The sequence below is a fragment of the Capra hircus genome, chromosome 1 (assembly GCF_001704415.2).
Source record: "Capra hircus breed San Clemente chromosome 1, ASM170441v1, whole genome shotgun sequence".
NCBI lineage: Eukaryota > Metazoa > Chordata > Mammalia > Artiodactyla > Bovidae > Capra > Capra hircus.
Genome location: NC_030808.1, coordinates 112,101,258 through 112,120,937, shown reverse-complemented (window position 1 = coordinate 112,120,937; position 19,680 = coordinate 112,101,258). Strand labels below are relative to the sequence as shown.

At 38.5% G+C, this 19,680-nt stretch overlaps 1 protein-coding gene across 7 annotated transcripts in view; it reads left to right on the top strand.

The window, feature by feature from the left end:
* The window catches only part of MME (membrane metalloendopeptidase), a 108,695-nt gene extending 89,235 nt beyond the window's left edge, over positions 1–19,460 (top strand). For 6 of the 7 annotated variants that reach the window (XM_018048650.1, XM_013965601.2, XM_013965606.2 and 3 more), the window contains 5 exons: positions 1,313–1,446; positions 1,569–1,634; positions 6,021–6,116; positions 6,461–6,537; positions 18,251–19,222. In XM_018048650.1, the coding sequence (XP_017904139.1) occupies positions 1,313–1,446; positions 1,569–1,634; positions 6,021–6,116; positions 6,461–6,537; positions 18,251–18,350 (473 nt within the window). In that variant the 3' untranslated portion in view covers positions 18,351–19,222. Of the gene's footprint in view, positions 1–1,312; positions 1,447–1,568; positions 1,635–6,020; positions 6,117–6,460; positions 6,538–18,250 lie in introns of all 7 variants that reach the window. The other variant, XM_005675416.3, reaches the window with a different exon arrangement.

Here is a 19,680-nt window from a genome sequence, read left to right as displayed (position 1 = left end):
AATTTTCTAATAGTGAGGTTTAGCAATGTGTGCTTTTTACTCTGACAGAATAAAACAATATCCACATTGAGAAGACATTGATATTTGTCAACACCAATGATAATGTTTGTTCTTATTTCATGATTATGTCTTATCTCTCCAGAATTTTAGAGGGCAGAGTCCATGTCTTAAAATTAAACATTAGCTCAGAAAGTAAGGTGCCCCCAGGACTTTTAAACTTCCTGTGGTCAGAGACTTTTTTTTTTAACTGCATCTCACACCTACTATCTAGTTCACAGCCTTGCAAACAGTAGGAAATTAAATGTTTACATGCTGCCCCAAATAGCCACATAGATTTTGAGTTTCAATGAAATTTGAGAGGAATAGAAGTAAAGACATGAGATATGTAAAGAGGTAGGAGTTGAAGCTGTAGCAAAGATCAGTTTACAATTGGAAAGAAAATAAGAACAGTAGAGAGAAAATAATTAAGCCTTAACCTAACTTCAGAAAGTCAGAGGAAGAAAAGGAGACAGGAGGGGTATACTAAGGGTCTGTTAACTCAATTAAACTATATTGCAATCTTCACAGGTAGGTATTAATACTGTTTTCATTTTTCAAACAGAAAAATATAGACTCATAAGATGGTTAAAGTTACAAAACTGGGAGTTGGTGGAACCAGGATATGGGTTCAGGTAGTCTGTCTTTATAGCCCTTACCTTATTCACTACCTCATAGATAACTGTTTAAAAGATGACAAAATCAAGTGTCAAACATATAATGTATATAAATGCTGCTGAAGCTCAAGAAGGAGAAAGATCAAAGTAGTTAGGATCAACAAGAAAGCTCCAAGACTAAAGGTGACTTTTTGTTTGTGCTTGAAGTAGGGCAAAACTATGAGTCCACAATTACTAATGAAAGGTTAGTAAATGGAAATGAATTCATAGGAAATGAATGCCATAGTGAAATACTGACCTCTTTAAAAATCTCAAAACATCAAAGTGAACAGATTTGGTTCAGGCAAAAATCATCCAACAGAAACAAGTCATGATTTCAGGAGTAATTATCTGGTGGCCTTGGCCGAGACATCAACAACCAAGTAGGTAAAATTGGATTAATCTGGATTAATACTAGGGCGTATCAGCAAAGAGAGCCCAAATGGTCTGGTTTTATCAACCCTAGATGAGAAAGCAGAACAGTTTATCTACTCATCTGTCCAGGTTAATGTTCTCTTGCATACTTGGTATTTCAGTCCTTGCACTTTGAATTAAAGATATCTTATTGCAGCTCTTGATGTAATGAGTTCTCATTTTACTTAGATAAATATATATTCCAGGCAGAAATTTTAACAAGGATGGAGACCTCGTTGACTGGTGGACTCAACAGTCTGCAAATAATTTTAAAGACCTATCCCAGTGCATGGTGTACCAGTATGGGAACTTCTCCTGGGACCTAGCAAATGGAGAGCATGTATGTCATCAGCATTCTCTTGAAAAGTTGTATTCAATCTTAAGTGAATTACTGATGCTTTCTTAACAATCCAAGCATAGTTAAGGATCTTTAAGTTTTGTGTGTTTGTTTTTTTTCAACAGCTCAATGGAATTAATACACTGGGAGAAAACATTGCTGATAATGGTGGTATTGGCCAAGCATACAGAGTGAGTAATATTTTCTTTCCATTTTAGTGGTTAGAGTGCATATTGATCACATTTAATCATTCATTTTAAAGCCTTTTGCAAAAGATACATGTAACAATAGAAAATTGAAAATACACAAGGAGAAAGGGGATTGTATATATGCTAATAAGAGGGGGCAATGCAGTTGATAGGATTGAGCTGAATACCATTCTCTAAGCTTCAAAGAAACTAAGGAGAAAAGGAAACAGAATATTATAATGACAGAATTGAGGAGGTATGCAAGTTCCATAGAGTAGGCAACATTTTTCTAAGAAGTAATCTCTGAGATAGTTTTTCAGAAAAAATAGTCTACAAAAAGATTTATTATAGAATCATTCATTGACATACTGAACAGGACCCTCAGTTTCTTGGCAGGTGAAGCAGTATTTGGGAATGATAACATAAACCCAGTCCAATTACAGTGATCAGTGAAGGACTGAAGTGATATGGTTCCTGCATGTGGCCTTGTTCATACTGGAAACGCAGAGGAGTATATTGTTGGAATATCCCTTAGAATCTCATTTAGGCTTGCATTCAACAATACTTTCTGAGGGCTTCACTCTGTTTTGGGCACTATTCTTGGTGCTAGAGATCCAGCTCAAACCCTTCGTAAAATATGCCATTATTTGATGATTTGAACCAGGATTAAAGATGGCCTAGTGGATACTATGTGCATAGGAAAAAGTAGAGTTTTTCACAAAATAGTAGGGGAATAATGGTCTTGGAAGTAAATATGGAGTGGGTATGATTTTGAGTTGTTTTCCCAACCCTAAGATAGCCCACATGTAGGAGAAAAAGGCAGAGGTTACGTGAGAGGACACAGGGGACAAGGTGTCCGCAGGATAGAATCAGGCTACTGACATACGATGGATGGAATATTCATTGTAGTGGATGAAGAGGTAGTGTTATTTGTTCACCACAGAGATGTTTGGGTTGGAGGGGAGAAGAGACTTGGTGGTTGGGTCAGGAAAAAGGAATTATCAGAACAATGTGGGAGAGGTGACTGAGGCCTGTAAATTGGCAGTGACCCAGGATGATCAAAGTGTGAGGCTTGGGAGATAAATCTGGCTGAAAATTTTCCAAAAGAATGAATCTCAGCCAAGTCCTTGGGGGATGGTAGATTACCGCTTCTTTGAATATTTGATCTTTTTTTTTTTTTTTAAACTGGATGCCAGACATTGTACATTTTGCATCTTTGAGTGGAGAAAATTTTTGTTCTCCTGTTAATATTCTTGAGCTTTATTTTAGGGTGCAGTTAAATCCCTCAGAAATGGCTAGATCCTTTTAGATCTTGCTTTTACATTGTGTTAGGTATACTGTGTGAACCTAGAGGTCTGCTATTCTTGTATTGTGTGAGTACCAGACATTTTATCTCTAATCCTTTTCTGCAGTCCCTTCCCTAGCCTTGGATAGTTTGCCCGCATGTATACTCAGGTACTTAGCTGAATATTGAGGGGATGTTTGATTTCTGAGAGTCTCTTTCTCTGCATTTTCTCCTCTTCACCCTGTCCTTGGTGTCCTTGAATTCTCAATGCCTTTTCCTCACCCATTCAAGAAGTCTACCAGGCTCCACTGGGGTTTCCTGCTCTATTTTGTGGTCCAGAGTGCTCAAGTTATAAGCTAGGGCAGTCATAGGGCTCCTCTTGTTTACCGTCTCCTAGAGATCAGATTTTGCCTGATGTCTAGCGTCACGCAAACCATTGTTTAATATATTTTGTCTATCATTTCGTTGTTTCAGTGGAAGCATAAATTCAGTCTCAGTCACTCCATCTTGCCTGGAAGTGGAAGGCATTGACCCTTTTAATAGTCCTTGGTGATTCTAATACACAACCAGATTGAGAATCACTGCTGTAAAAATTCAGCCAAAGTCTGGGTTAAGGGTACTTCCATGGAGATCCTCATGTAGAACAAGTACAGGTTTATAATAATGAAGCAAATTACAGTTGTGCAAATATATTATTATATATGAAGTCTTGACTTGTAATACTTCTTGGTAATTTGTGAACTCCCTCAGAGGAGTAGGTTCATGTCTTTTCTATATCCCCGGCATTTTTCACATTCAGTTCAGTTCAGTTCAGTTCAGCCGCTCAGTCATGTCTGACTCTTTGTGACCCCATGAATAACAGCACGCCAGGCCTCCCTGTCCATCACCAACTCCCAAAGTTCACCCAAACTCAGTGTATCGAGTTGGTGATGCCATCCAGCCATCTCATCCTCTGTCGTCCGCTTCTCCTCCTGCCCTTAATCGGTCACCCTGCTTATTTAACTCATATGCAGACTACATCATGGGAAATGCTGGGCTGGAAGAAGCACAAGCTGGAATCAAGATTGCCAGGAGAAATATCAATAACCTCAGATATGCAGATGACACCATCCTTATGGCAGAAAGTGAAGAGGAACTAAAAAGCCTCTTGATGAAAGTGAAAGAGGAGAGTGAAAAAGTTGGCTTAAAGCTCAACATTCAGAAAACTAAAATCATGGCATCTGGTCCCATCACTTCATGGGAAATAGATGGGGAAATAGTGGAAACAGTGTCAGACTTTATTTTTTTGGGCTCCTAAATCACTGCAGCTGGTGAGTGCAGCCATGAAATTAAAAGACGCTTACTTCTTGGAAGGAAAGTTATGACCAACCTAGACAGCATATTAAAAAGCAGAGATATTACTTTGCCAACAAAGGTCTGTCTAGTCAAGGCTATGGTTTTTCCAGTGGTCATGTATGGATGTGAGAGTTGGGCTGTGAAGAAAACTGAGTGCTGAAGAATTGATGCTTTTGAACTGAGATGCTTTGCACATTAGAGATGCAGAAAATCTATGTTGATGACAAGCAAGAAGAAATGAAATATCTCTTCTCTGTATCTAACTATCACCTTTCTTTGTATTCAGTTAAAGCTAACACATCTCAGAAATTTGTTGTCCATCCCATTCTTAAGTATATTTTGTAGCAGAAAACTGTATTTTCCAATAGTGTCTATAAATCCTTAAGAATTAAGGACATTTCCTGACATTCTAGTAATCTAAATTCCTTCTTCATAGGGTGACTGAGGTTCAATTTATTTTGCCCTGTCTTCAGGGGCCATAATAATTGCTCATCCTTAATAACCTTAGATATGCAGATGATACCACCCTTATGGCAGAAAGTGAAGAGAAACTAAAAAGCCTCTTGATGAAAATGAAAGTGGAGAGTGAAAAAGTTGGCTTAAAGCTCAACATTCAGAAAACGAAGATCATGGTATCCGGTCCCATCACTTCATGGGAAATAGATGGGGAAACAGTGTCAGAATTTATTTTTGGGGGCTCCAAAATCACTGCAGATGGTGACTGCAGCCATGAAATTAAAAGACACTTACTCCTTGGAAGAAAAGTTATGACTAACCTAGATAGCATATTGAAAAGCAGAGACATTACTTTGCCGACTAAGGTCCGTCTAGTCAAGGCTATGGTTTCATGTATGGATGTGAGAGTTGGACTGTGAAGAAGGCTGAGTGCCAAAGAACTGATGCTTTTGAACTGTGGTGTTGGAGAAGACTCTTGAGAGTCCCTTGGACTTCAAGGAGATCCAGCCAGTCCATTCTGAAGGAGATCAGTCCTGGGATTTCTTTGGAAAGAATGATGCTAAAGCTGAAACTCCAGTACTTTGGCCACCTCATGCGAAGAGTTGACTCATTGGAAAAGACTCTGATGCTGGGAGGGATTGGGGGTAGGAGAGAAGGGGACGACAGAGGATGAGATGGCTGGATGGCATCACTGACTGGATGGACGTGAGTCTGGGTGAACTCCGGGAGTTGGTGATGGACAGGGAGGCCTGGCGTGCTGCGATTCATGGGGTCGCAAAGAGTCAGACACAACTTAGCGACTGAACTGAACTGAACTGATTCTTAGAATCATATGGTGCTAAACCTCTAAGGAATCTCAGGAGACTCCCTTAACTTTTCTCAAGAATCTCTCAAATGAAATCTGTTGTGAATCTCTTTTTACTGAGAGTGATAACCCCAGTCAAGTATAGAAATTACAGATTCTCTTGGCTACTCTTTCTTCCAACTGGCTAGACTTACTCATCTATAGAACAACATTTAGATAAGTTTTCCATCACTTATGTAAATCCATTCTTTCATTCAGTTAACATTTGTTGATTTTCTGACATTAGCTAGGCTTTTATCATGTTAATCATTAATCTTATTCTTTTCAGAGTATTTGTAAATAAATTCTAGATTTCTTTCTTATCCATTAAATACTTAAATGTTGCCATAACTAAATGTATTATTGTGGTGATTCTGATATTAATTACTTGGTCATATGATCTTCAAATAGGTTTATGTATAAATTTAGAAATTATAAACATCATGTTTCTATTTCATTAACTGCCTAGGCCTATCAAAACTATGTTAAAAAGCATGGTGAAGAAAAATTACTTCCTGGACTTGACCTAAATCACAGACAACTGTTCTTCCTGAATTTTGCCCAGGTATTGTTATCTTTCTTGATTGATAGATATGAAAATCATTTTGAGTTATAATTTCATACTAAGTTAGATATTGCATACTGAGTCTTCTTATTTTAATCAGTTGTGGCAGAGCATTTGATTGACTGACTTTCATTGTGTGTAATAGTCTGTCAGACCATATTAATGATAATTATGTTTCTGGTTGCCTATTATTAAACATTATTTGAAGAGTAATTGGTTGTGGAATGCAGAATTTCTATTTAATTTTTGCAATAGGAAGTTTGCTTTTCTTCCAAACTGCCCAAACAAATAATCCTTGATGCAACCTGAGCTCACTGCTTTCCTTTGTCTATTTCTATCCCTAGGTGTGGTGTGGAACCTACAGGACAGAGTATGCACTCAACTCCATTAAAACAGACGTGCACAGTCCAGGCAATTTCAGGTGTGTGGATATCAATAGTGTCAAAGTGCTCCAATATTGGCTCCATGACTTCAGATTTGGAGGGTTGTTTTTGACTCTGATTCTGTACAATTTGGAAATCCAGTGCTTTTCTTTTTCCTTTCTTTTTTTTTTTTCTTTTTGTTTTTTGAGGGTCTCAGAAAGAATTAACCAAACACATCAAGATAAATGTCATGTTTACATAAGCATAGCCTTGACTGCTCTTATCCTCAGACTGTATATGACCCAGGCCCAGTTGTTAATGAATTCCAACAAAGATGTCACCTCAGAACAGCGGCTCTATTTAAAGCTAGCAGAGACATTTCTAAGAGGCTACAAAAGGCAAAGGTCTAGAACCAGTGAGTGGCTGTTCCAAAAAGATTCCCATTCAACACAGAGGAAAATTTTCTAGTAATTAAAAGGTCCCAACTTGGAGTAAAGTTGTTCCCAAAACTCCAGGAAAGAGTATGATGAAGCAGAGGTCAGAGAACAGCCTGGCAGGGATGCTGGAGGAAAATTCTACTCTGTGCAGAGTAGAAGGTTGAATTATAAGGTATCTAAAGTCCTTCCCTGGAGAAGGCAATGGCACCCCACTCCAGTACTCCTGCCTGGAAAATCCCATGGACGAAGGAGCCTGGTAGGCTGCAGTCCATGGGGTCGCAAAGAGTCGGACACGACTGAGCGACTTCACTTTCCCTTTTCACCTTCTTGCATTGGAGAAGGAAATGGCAACCCACTCCAGTGTTCTTGCCTGGAGAATCCCAGGGACGGGGGAGCCTGGTGGGCTGCCGTCTATGGGATCGCACAGAGTTGGACACGACTAAAGCGACTTAGCAGCAGCAGCAGCAAAGTCCTTCCCAATTCAGAAAACCTAAGAGAACACCAGATTGAAAGAAGATCAACCAGCTGTCATTTGAATGTTAAATTGTAAATCCCTGTGTGTCTGTTTTAGGGCTGAGTTCTTAATTCCCACCCCTTCCTCGGGTACTAAACTCTTCATCACTGACTTACTGATCAGCAGCAGCACCTCTCAGGCATGAATGTGTGAAAAACAAATTAAAATTTCTGTAGGCTTATTGGGAAACAGTTTGAGAACAAAAGAAAACTCGAGCTAATTTTAAAAGCTTCTCCTAAAACAAACATAAACATACTACCCAGATCATTCACTCCTGAAAAAAATACGCATTCAATTGTGAAATAATAAAAAAGCATATTTAAAATTAAAGAATTTACTCATCTTATTCTTGTATCATCATCACCATTTAATATTTGTCTTAACAGTTTTTTCAAATTCATTCAACAATTGACTATTGTATGCCTATTATATGTTTAGTGCAAACTAAATTTATCCTTGCTAGGATGTACAAATTAGGTTCTTTTTTATATAAAAAAGTGAAGTGCTGGTCGCTTAGTCCCTCCAACTCTTTGCAACCCCACAGACTGCAGCCCGCCAGGCTCCTCTGTTCATAGAATTCTCCAGGCAAGAATACTGGAGTGAGTAGCCATTCTCTTCTCCAGGGGATCTTCCCAACCCAGGGATCGAACCCCAGTCTCTTACACTGCAGCCAGATCCTTTACTGTCTGAGCCATGAGCAGCATAATCCCTGGACCGATTCTCATTATGGTTTTGTAATTTTTAGTTTTTTTTTTTCATTTTTATTTTTAAAATTTTACTTCCAGTTTTATTGAGATATAATTAACATACAGCACAATATAAGTTTCAGATGTATAGCATAGTGGTTCAAACTGCATATATCATGAAGTGATTACCATAACATTAATAACTTTATTGAACTTCTGTCATCACAAAGAGATACAAAATTAAACAAAACAATACTTTTTCCTTAAAATGGGAACTCTTCCGTCTTACTCTCTTAACTGTCATGTGTAACACACAGCAGTATTAATTTTATCTGTCATGTTGTGCATCGCATCCCTAGTACTTATTTATTTTATAACCAGAAGTTTATACCTTTCAACTACCTTCATCCAAATCCCCTCCCCCTGATAACCACAAATCTGATAGATTTTCCTCTGAGTGTGTTTCTTTATTTTTTTTAATATAAATTTATTTTAATTGGAGGCTAATTACTTTACAATATTGTATTGGTTTTGCCATATGTCAACATGAATCCACCACAGGTGTACACATGTTCTCCATCCTGAACCCCTCCCCTCCCACCTCCCTCCCCGTGCCATCCCTCTGGGTCATCCCAGTGCACCAGCCCCGAGCATCCTGTATCATACATCGAGTATAAATGACTTACAATACCATGTTAATTCCTGCTGCAAAACAGTGATTCAATAGCTTTAATGTTTTAAGGTTGTCTTTTTCCTTACTGAAGTCTTTAGAACTTAAGGTCTAACAATCCGGGGATAACAGAGTATTTATAAGCTCACACAAATGATCATAACTAATCTGTCAAAGCTCTGCCCTATATATCATCATGAACCAAAGCATATATCCATAAAAAGCCAAGGTTAATTTAAATAATTTTAATCCAGTACTTTGTATGTATGTACAGCATCCTCAAAGAACAAGGGGTAGCATATTAATTTTTTGACAGCTAATATTTGTCTCTTGATTATTATCATTTTCATTTTAACCAGTGGATTAAAATTTCTGTGTTTAAAATAAATTTTCCAACTTCCTGCCTTATTAATACAGTATCCCGAAGAAAACCTCAGCTTTCTTTTTTGATGATGCAGATTTTTGTTATGAGTAACACGGTTTCACTGTTTATTAGGTTAGTGAAGGCCTCAGAGGCTGTAACATGTGGAGTTACTCTTACACTATAGAGCCATTATAGTGATTTTTTTTTGACTTTTCAGTTAAGGTTTTTTATTAGGATTTTTATTTGTCTCTTCCCTAGTATTTTTTTTCTTAATATGAAATTGCCTGCCTTCAGCCATCCCACTTCTCCATTCCTGTTGGCTCAAAAAACATACCCTACAGGTTATGGTAGAAAATGAATGCAAGCCTTAAATTAAGAAAAACGCTGAGTTCCATTCAGGGCTCTGCCATTTATGAGCTGTTTCTTAACCTCTGGGTTTCAATTTCTTGATACATAAAATGAGAAGTAAATTATAATGAGAGTTGCTTGTGGGTTTGATGTTAATGTATATAAAATCTCTATTGCATACATGTGCTTGAAAATTAGTACCTGAATTACTTTTATGTGAGAGAAATGTGAACAGAATAAGAGTTCCTCTGAATAAAGCATATGGATTTTGCAGACATTCCCTATTAGGTAACAGTCAAGGGTTTTGGGGGTTTGTTTTCTCATTTCTTATGTCTGCATAGTTCAAAATGTCAATAACTGATCACCAGTAAGTGATCATATACGTAAACAAGGAATTTTTTTCCACCTCCAATTTTAAACTGAAAATAGTATTTTGTTATAAATATGCAAAATTATTTGTAACTTTTAATTTCTTTGTTCAGGCCCAAAAGATGCCTCTTTGACTATTTTTCATTCATAATAAGAGAAGTATGTGTTGATTTTTTATAAAAGGGTAAATGGAATGGTAATCTTTTTTCCAGGAAAATTATTATTTTCTCTGGAGGTAAAGGGATTTCCTTGGCAAAAGGTTGAGGTCATATTTAGTTTTGGAAACAGGCTGCTTCCTGGCTGTACAAAGTAAAATACTTTTTTTAAAAAGAACTTCAAAAACTAATAGACACTGAGTTGCTATTGAAAAATTGTGCATAGTGACTTCTGTAGAAATATTCCTAAAGTGAAGGGAGATTTTGTAACTTTATGCTTAAATAACCACACTGTCAAAAGTATAAGGCCAAGTATAGTTGCTATAAAGTTGAATCTGTAGAACCACATTGTGTGTGTGTGTGTGTGCGTGTGTGTGTGTGCGTGCACACTCAGTTGCTTTTTTGTGTTTGAGTCGTTGCAACCCATGGACTGTAGCCCGCCAGAATCCTATGTCTATGGGATTTTCCAGGCAAGAATACTGGAGCCAGTTGCCATTTCATATGCTAGGGGATCTACCCGACCCACGGATCAAATCTGCATCTCTTGCATTAAAGGTGAATTCTTTACCACTGAGCCACCTGGGAAGCTCACACACAACACTAGGTTTAGGCTATAATTATTTTATTCCTCCTAATATTCTAGAAATTTAAATGACTGCATTTTGAAATCTAGTTTTTGTTAGCTCTTTACACTCACTTCAGGGAATGGTTGCCATGATACTATTTATTGTACAATCTATAAATATGTTTCTAAGGGTATTCGGATATAATATTCCTATATAAGATATAAGGGTCTGATCATTTTTTTAAATAAATCCAAATAGACAAAAAGATAGCCATGTCTGCTTCCTAAATAGTATGGGTGCTAATCTAGATACTTAGATTGCTTGAGATCATCCTACCAGAATTTATCCAACCAGAATAAAGTATATTTTATAGATCCTAGTAGTAGCAGTTCAGTCACTCAGTCATGTCCAGCTCTTTGCGACCCCGTGGACTGCAGCATGCCAGGCTTCCTTGTCCATCACCAACTCCCAGAATTTACCCAAACTCATGTCCATTGAGTCAGTGATGCCATCCAACCATCTCATCTTCTGTCATCCCCTTCTCCTCCTGCCCTCAATCTTTCCCAGCATCAGAGTCTGTACAATTGAGTCAGCTCTCCGCATCAGGTGGCCAAAGTATTGGAGTTTCAGCTTCAGCATCAGTCCTTCCAGTGAACACTCTCCTTGCAGTCCAAGGGACTCTCAAGATTCTCCTCCAACACTACAGTTCAAAAGCATCATTTCTTTGGCACTCAGCTTTCCTTATAGTCCGACTCTCACATCCATACATGACCACTGGAACAACCATAGCCTTGACTAGACGGACCTTTGTTGGCAAAGTAATGTTTCTGCTTTTTAATATGCTGTCTAGGTTGGTCATAACTTTCCTTCCAAGGAGCAAGCATCTTCTAATTTCATGGCTGCAATTACCATCTGCAGTGATTTGGAGCTCAAAAAAATAAAGTCTGACACTATTTCCCCATCTATTTGCCATGAAGTGATGGGACCACATGCCATGGTCTTAGTTTTCTGAATGTTGAGCTTTAAGCCAACTTTTTCACTCTCCTCTTTCACTTTCATCAAGAGGCTCTTTAGTACTTCTTCACTTTCTGCCATAAGGGTGATATCATCTGCATATGTGAGGTTATTGATATTTCTCCCAGCAATCTTGATTTAAGAATTTTCCACAGTTTATTGTGATCCACACGGTCAAAGGCTTTGACATAGTCAATAAAGCAGAAATAGATGTTTTTCTGGAACTCTCTTGATTTTTCAATGATCCAGCAGATGTTGGCAATTTGATCTCTGGTTCCTCTGCCTTTTCTAAAACCAGCTTGAACATCTGGAAGTTCATGGTTCACGTATTGCTGAAACATGACTTGGAGAATTTTGAGCATTACTTTGCTAGCGTGTGAGATGAGTGCAATTGTGCAGTAGTTTGAGCATTCTTTGGCATTGTCTTTCTTTGAGATTGGAATGGAAACTGACCTTTTCCAGTCCTGTGGCCACTGCTGAGTTTTCCAAATGTGCTGACATATTGAGTGCAGCACTTTCACAGTATCATCTTTTAGGATTTGAAATAGCTCAACTGGAATTCCATCACCTCCACTAGCTTTGTTCTTAGTTATGCTTCCTAAGGTCCACTTGACTTCACATTCCAGGATGTCTAGCTCTAGGTGATTGATCATACATTGTGATTATCTGGGTTGTGAAGATCTTTTTTGTACAGTTCTTCAGTGTATTCTTGCCATCTCTTCTTAATATAATCTGCTTCTGTTAGGTCCATACCATTTCTGTCCTTTGAGCCCATCTTTGCATGAAATGTTCCCTTGGCATCTCTGATTTTCTTAAAGAGATCACTTGTCATTGCCATTCTATTGTTTTCCTCTATTTCTTTGCATTGATCACTGGGAAGGCTTTCTTATCTCTCCTTGCTATTCTTTGGAACTCTGCATTCAAATAGCTGTATCTTTCCTTTTCTCCTTTGTTTTCACTTCTCTTCTCTTCACAGCTATTTGTAAGGCCTCTTCAGGCAGCCATTTTGCTTTTTTGCATTTCTTTTTCTTAGATAGATCCTACACCACTATTAATGCTAGAAATGTTTACCACAGCTTAATATCTAATATTTTTTAAAGAATATTCTTTCTAATGAATATTTAAAATGAATAGACATTTTAAAGTAATGTGGCTATTTTGTTCCTTATTATTCTATGATTTGGGCTTCCCTGGTGGCTCAACTGGTAAAGAATCCACCTGCAATGCAGGAGACCCCAGTTCTATTTCCTGGGTTGGGATGATCCCCTGGAGAAGGGATAGGCTACTCACCTCCAGTATTCTCGGGCTTCCCTGGTGGTTCAGATGGTAAAGAATCTGCCTGTAATGTGGGAAACCTGGGTTCAATCCCTGGGTTGGGAAGATCTTCTGGAGAAGGGATAGGCTACCCACCTCCGGTATTCTCGGGCTTCCCTGGTGGCTCAAATGGTAACGAATCTGCCTGCAATGTGGGAGACCTGGGTTTGATCCCTGGGTTGGGAAGATCCCCTGGAGGAGGGCATGGCAACCCACTCCTGTATTCTTGCCTGGAGAATCTCCATGGACGGAGGAGCCTGGTGGGCTATAGTCCAAGGGGTCCAAAGAGTCGGACATGACTGAGTGACTAAGCACAGCACAGCACATTCTATGATTTAGCCTGCCTAAGCTAAACCCTCCTTGATATACTGATGTTTCCTCCATTTACTTTAAATAGTAGGATTCATTTCCGGTATTTTATACATGGTGTGGATTTTAGTGGGTCTTGTAGAATTTCTTTTAGCACTTACTTATCTTTAGCCAATGCCTGCGAATCTATTCACACATTCATTTCTTGATGAATTTATAGTAGAACACATGTGGACCAATGTAACCTTACCTTAAAAGAATCACGAATGTTAGTTAATGATAAAGTTTGAAAAGTTTATTCATGAATGAAGCTAGTTAACCTTGTAACCCTGTTGTCTGTTTTAAAAAAGTGCAAAAGATTTTCAGAGAACTCATAAATTGTTAAAAGCTCATTCAGTAATTAAAAAAACAGTTAATTTCAAGCAGGAGTAGTCAGATATGTGGTAGATAAAGTTAATTCTTGATTACATGATGTTCAACTCCACATCTCTTAGATATTTTCAGTACAAGTGATTATTTGCCAAGGTAATAAACAGTAGGAATATGATAAAATAGCAGTAATATATATTTTACAGAATAAACTAAAATTTTCAAGAAAATTACTTTAGGAAATAATAAAAGATGTTATTGTCTCCTGTTATTATAAACACAAACATTGCATAGTCTTCATATAGTGTTAAAAAATTATGAAATATGATCCCATTCTTAGAGAAGAAATTTATGTTAATCAATAATGTATCTACTTTTTGAAATATACTGTTTATGTCATCTATCCAAAGAGTTGATGTTATAAACAGCCAAGCATTAATCAGAGTCCTAGGCAAGTAAGTGAAGCCCTGGTACATTGTTGACCTAATTTTTCAGAATCAGATTATCTGAAGTTTTGGATGGAAAGAAAGGAACTGGAATGGAAATGGAGGACTGAGTATCCCTTACTTTGGGTGTCATTGCATTGCATTGGTCTCAGTGGTGTTTTGTGGGCTTTCTTGTTTTGAGGTATATTCCTTTAAATGTCTTTAACATTTTTAAGAGAAAGGTAGAATTAAGTCTTGGGTTTGGACATTTTTACTGAAGTACTTATCCCCATGTGGTGATATCTAAGATAACTATCTCTTGAAAAAATATTAATAAAATAAGAGCAAAGAGAGCAGCTCTTCCAGCCAGTGATGCTCAAATGCTCATGACCCCATCCATCAGGGAGCTTTCTCCTCAGTTAGAAGAATAGTCAGACCACCAGCATACTGTCCCTCAGCAAGCACTTAGGGTTTCTAATGAAGGAAGAGGATCAGATTAAATGAACCAAAGCCTTTCTCTAACTCCGAGTCAATGAGCCTAGAACCTTAAAGACTAAGTACTACTATAAATCCCTGATATCTGAAATCTTCTTATTGTTATATGTATGATCACTTTAACCAGGTATCGAGTACATTTGTTCATGAACTTTCAAGTGTAAGAAATGACACCATGGACATTTTTGTTATTATTGATCAAATTAATTCAAACTCTAAGCTCCCACCCTAAGCCAGGAGGTGAAAAATTCAGTTTCAGTCATTTTCAGTGTACTCCTTCTTAGGGTTCTACAGGAATCTAAAGGCATCTCATGAGCCTAGAAATAAGGGAATTACCTCTTTCTCTGGCCTGCCATGGGTGCTGGCATCCTTGCAGTCCTCTCGTCCTATGTGAAGTCCAGTGGCTCCATTTCCTTCCGGTGGTCATGGTCAAGCTAGACAGCAACCACTGCTCTTGATGTTCAGCCTCACTGACAGCCATGTACCATCATATCAGGGTATGCCTCTCAGAGAGGCAGACACATCCTTGTCATTCACACAACCTGCCTTTACTGGGCCCCTCTTCAGGCTTGAGGAGACCTTACTCTTCAGCCAGTGAACAGATAGATGTAAATTATTCTGCTCTACCCCTCTCCCCTACTCCACTTCATGCTGGCAAGACTCCTTTTGATCTTTAATACTGCTCTGAGTTCATGCATGACAGATCACTCAGTCGTGTCTGACTCTTTGCAGTCCCATGGGCTCAGGTTCCTCTGTCCATGGCATTCTCCAGGCAAGAATACTGGAGTGGGTTGCCATGCCTTCCTACAGGGGATCTTCCCAACCCAGAGATCAAACCTGTGTCTTCTGCATCTCCTGAATTGCAGGCGGGTTCTTTACTGTCTAAGCCACCAGGGTAGCCCCAAGATTGCTCTAGGAGTCCTCAAAAACATACAACCAAAAAAGTTTACATCTTCCCTGAATGGAAAATTTGAGAAATAACTGATATGGTGATGGGTTACACATTAGGAAGTAGGACTTTTACAAATTTGATGTGAAATGAAACAGGGGGAGGAAATGCTTTCTTTTTTCCCTCCTGTTGGTTCATTGTAATAAATAAACCGAAAACACTGAGTTTTGTTTTTCTTCATAATATCCTGTTACTCTCTACATGTAATCACCATGACCAGGTGACGGGCTCATTTGCTATTTCTGGAGTTCTGCAATAAACAAGGACTGTGCTAAGCTGTGGTGGAGCTGCAGGGAGCAAAGTATACCCCATATGTTGTCCTTATAGAGATTACAGTGTCGAGAGTATATCAGGAAGGAAAGAAGGAGAAAAAAATTATCACATTTCATGACAAGTGCTGTGATGGGGCTGGTACAGATGAGAGGGGCTCACATGGACAGTATTCCAAGAAGGCCTCTAAGATGATGTGTTGAAGCAGGGGTTGAGGAGTTAGCCACATAGTCAATGGGGAGTTAGCTGCATAGTCATTGGGGAGTAACTTTGCAGGGAGTGGGGTTTGGCAGGCACAACAATGCCAGACAAGGGCAAGAGCTTAGCCAATTTGCATAATGGAAGGTGGATCCATGTAGTTTGAGCCTAATGAGAAATAGGGGAAACAGATCATGAGGAGGCTGGAAGGTAGGCTGGAGCCATCAGGACATTGGAGATGATGGAAGGGAGTTTGGATTTTCTTCAAGTCTCTAGAAGGCTATAAGTAAAAGAATTACTGATTTAAATACTTTAAAAATTTATATTGCAGTATAGTTGATTTACAATGTTGTATTATTTTCTGCTATACAGCCAAGTGAATCTGTCATACATATATCCCCTCTTTTTTGAATTTCCTTCCCATTTAGGTCACCACAGAGCATTAAGTAGAGCTCCCTGTGTTATACAGTAGGTTCTCATTAATCATCTGTTTATACATAGTAGTGTATATATGTCAATCCTAGTCTCCCAATTCACTTGACCCCTCCTTTTCCTGCCTGGTGTCCATAGGTTTGTTCTCCACATCTGTGTCCCTATTTCTGCTTTGCAAATAGATTCACCTGTACCATTTTTCTAGATTTCACATATATGCATTAATTTACAATATTTGTTTTTCTCTTTCTGACTTACAACATCACTCTGACTGCTGTGTGGAAAATGGGTTAGAGGGGGAGAGAAATGTTGGGATGTATACAGTTCAAGAAAGGAAATGTCAACCCTCTCCAGTATTCTTGCCTGGGAAATCTCATGGACAGAGGAGCCTGATGGGCTACAATCCACAGGTCTCAAAGAGTCGGACACAACTTAGTAACGAAACAACAGTCATGCGGTTTGTATATCTGCCCCTGTAGGGAGGTCTCAGCAAGTTAGAACATGTTCATAGTCTTCTGACCACTCCAGTTTGCTTGTCTCTTAACCCCATGCCCCCAACCCAAGGTGGCTGAGGTGGGATGGTCCCAGTGGAAAGAGAAGGGAAGGAGCTGGTTCATGGTTGATGGGAAAACATCACCTCTCCATCACTGTACTGACCCGTGTCCTTCAAATAATGCTTGGCGCCAATAGTGAGTTGGACAGTGTTGTTTTGCCTATTGGGATTCAAAGATAAGAGGAAATTGGCATTTTGCTAACCCTTCCCAGTTTCTCAGGCTAAATCCAATTTCTGATATCTATGGGGTTCTTTGAGGTGGAAGGGAAAATAATTGTTATTTGCCCTATTCAATCAACAGATACCTATTTAAAGTCTATCATAAAGTTACACTGAGATACCTTTCAAGATATATTCAGTTCAGTTCAGTCACTCAGTCATGTGCAACTCTGTGACCCCATGGACTGTAGCACGCCAGGCCTCCCTGTCCATCACCAGCTCCCGGAGTTTACTCAAAGTGACTTAGCAGCAGCAGTAGTAGCAGCATGTCCATTGAGTCAGTGATGCCATCCAACCATCTCATCCTCTGTCATCCCCTTCCCCTCCTGCCTTCAATCTTTCCCAACATCAGGGTCTTTTCCAATGAGTCAGTTATTCGCATTAAGTGGCCAAAGTATTGGAGTTTCAGCTTCAGCATCAGTCCTTCCAATGAACACCCAGGACTGATCTCCTTTAGGATGGACTGCTTAGATCTCCTTGCAGTCCAAGGGACTCTCAAGAGTCTTCTCCAACACCACAGTTCAAAAGCATCAATTCTTTGGCAATTAGCTTTCTTTATGGTCCAACTCTCACATCCATACACGACTACTGGAAAAACCATACCCTTGACTAGATTGACCTTTGTTGACAAAGTAATGTCTCTGCTTTTTAAGAAATCATAATTTTATTCTTTGACCAAATTCTTCTTAAAATAACTGCACTTCCAAACTTGAATTATTCAGTTATCCTACCAAAATATATAGAGTATTTATAAATTAACTCCCCAAACCAAGCTTAAAATGCAGCTAATATTATTATATGCATTTTACAGAAAAGGAAACTGAGGCACAGACAGGCTAAATAAAAACAGCTCATAACTGGGATTCAGAGCATGCGGTCTGTCTTCAAAATCTGTGCACCTAACCCCTGTAGTTTGCCATCTCTCTATTTAAACATTCTGTTAATGAAAAGGCGTGTGCTCATTCTACCAGGTTTTTTTTTGTTTGTTTTGTTTTAATTTCCTTTTAAACTGAAAGTTCCAAACTCACTCAGTTGATCTACATAAATTCTGTAGAGCTCTTACATGGTATGGACATGAGTGTCAAATGCTGATGGTGATTTTTGTTTGTTTCCCAGGATTATTGGGACTTTGCAGAACTCTCCTCAGTTTTCAGAAGCCTTCCATTGTCGCAAGAATTCATACATGAATCCAGAAAAGAAATGCCGGGTTTGGTAATCTTCAGAAGTGGTGCAGCCCTTGGCTAAGCTTGCCCAGATCACAGAAATGGGGAACTCTTTCTGAGAGAGAAGGGGTCAGAGAGGTCACTGATTATATGGAGGTAGTTCACAGGGGTGAGAACATGGCAATACAAATGAAGTTAGGTTATTCTGGAAAAGGTGTGGAGGGAGGGGGGCGTCTATCAAATCACTCATTCTCACTGTGTAAATTATGCTTAATCTCTGGACAGAATATTACCATTCATTTCGGTTTCCCATATGATCTGCCAATTTGATGTTGTCTCTTGACGTGGACCGGAATTTCTAATCAAAGGGAGAAAGAAAAGGTAGAATAATTCACTTGGCTCCGAAAGTACAGCAGTAGCATAAGAGCTAAAAACGTGAAGCCTGTGTACCTATTTTTATTTGCAACATTTACACTCCTTCAGAACTCTTCCAAAGAAATATTATACATATTGGGGCCTTGGGACTCAACATAGTTTTAATCTAATTTTACCAGTTATCAGTTATTCATTCTGAGAGTATTCTAAGCACTCTTAGGGCTAAAATGAATGTCTAAAACTGTTTTTTGTTGTACCTGTTTCCACTGATAATGAGATTCTTGAGGCTCCCTGCAATTTTCTAAGCAGTTTCTTGTTCTCTCTCAAAACTTGGTCTTTTTAAGAGATTTGTAGTAATGTATAAATAATAATTTTTATATTTAATTGTTAACTACATTTATGACTAAATAATTGTTATTATAAGTAACCATTGAATATTGAAGCTTCAGACCAAGATAAATAGTTAATGAACCAATAAGGTCTGTAAAGTGATGTACAGATAAAAATTTGAGACTTTTTAAACTCATAAATCATACTGATGAACAGCTTTAAGCACAAACTTTGGGTTAAAAACTGGCCCGGGACAGTTGGCTAGAGGTACATAAGAGTTGTGGTTTAAAGATAACATAAGAGTTGTAGTTTATAAGCAGGATTTTCAAAATGAAATCTTCTCTGAGGGTGGCTGTGATAAAAGGGCACAACTGCATTTATGTAGCTCTGCGTCTCCTGTCTGTTCAGATTTGTCATGATGGAAATATTTTGATAATAAATTGAAATTGTGAACCCATTATTCACTAAGCTTATTGTGCCAGCTGTCCAGCTTTGGAAGTGCATTTCTGAATAGAAATAAGAGGCTTCTTGCATATCCAGTGGGCTTGTTTCTAAAATTCTAACTCACTAGTCACTATCTAGTCCCTGATAGCAGTTCAGTTCTTGAGGCTTTTCTGTTCTCTTTTCCTGTCCTGTTTGCTAGTTCAGTTTATTACTTGAGTAATATTTTACAGAAGG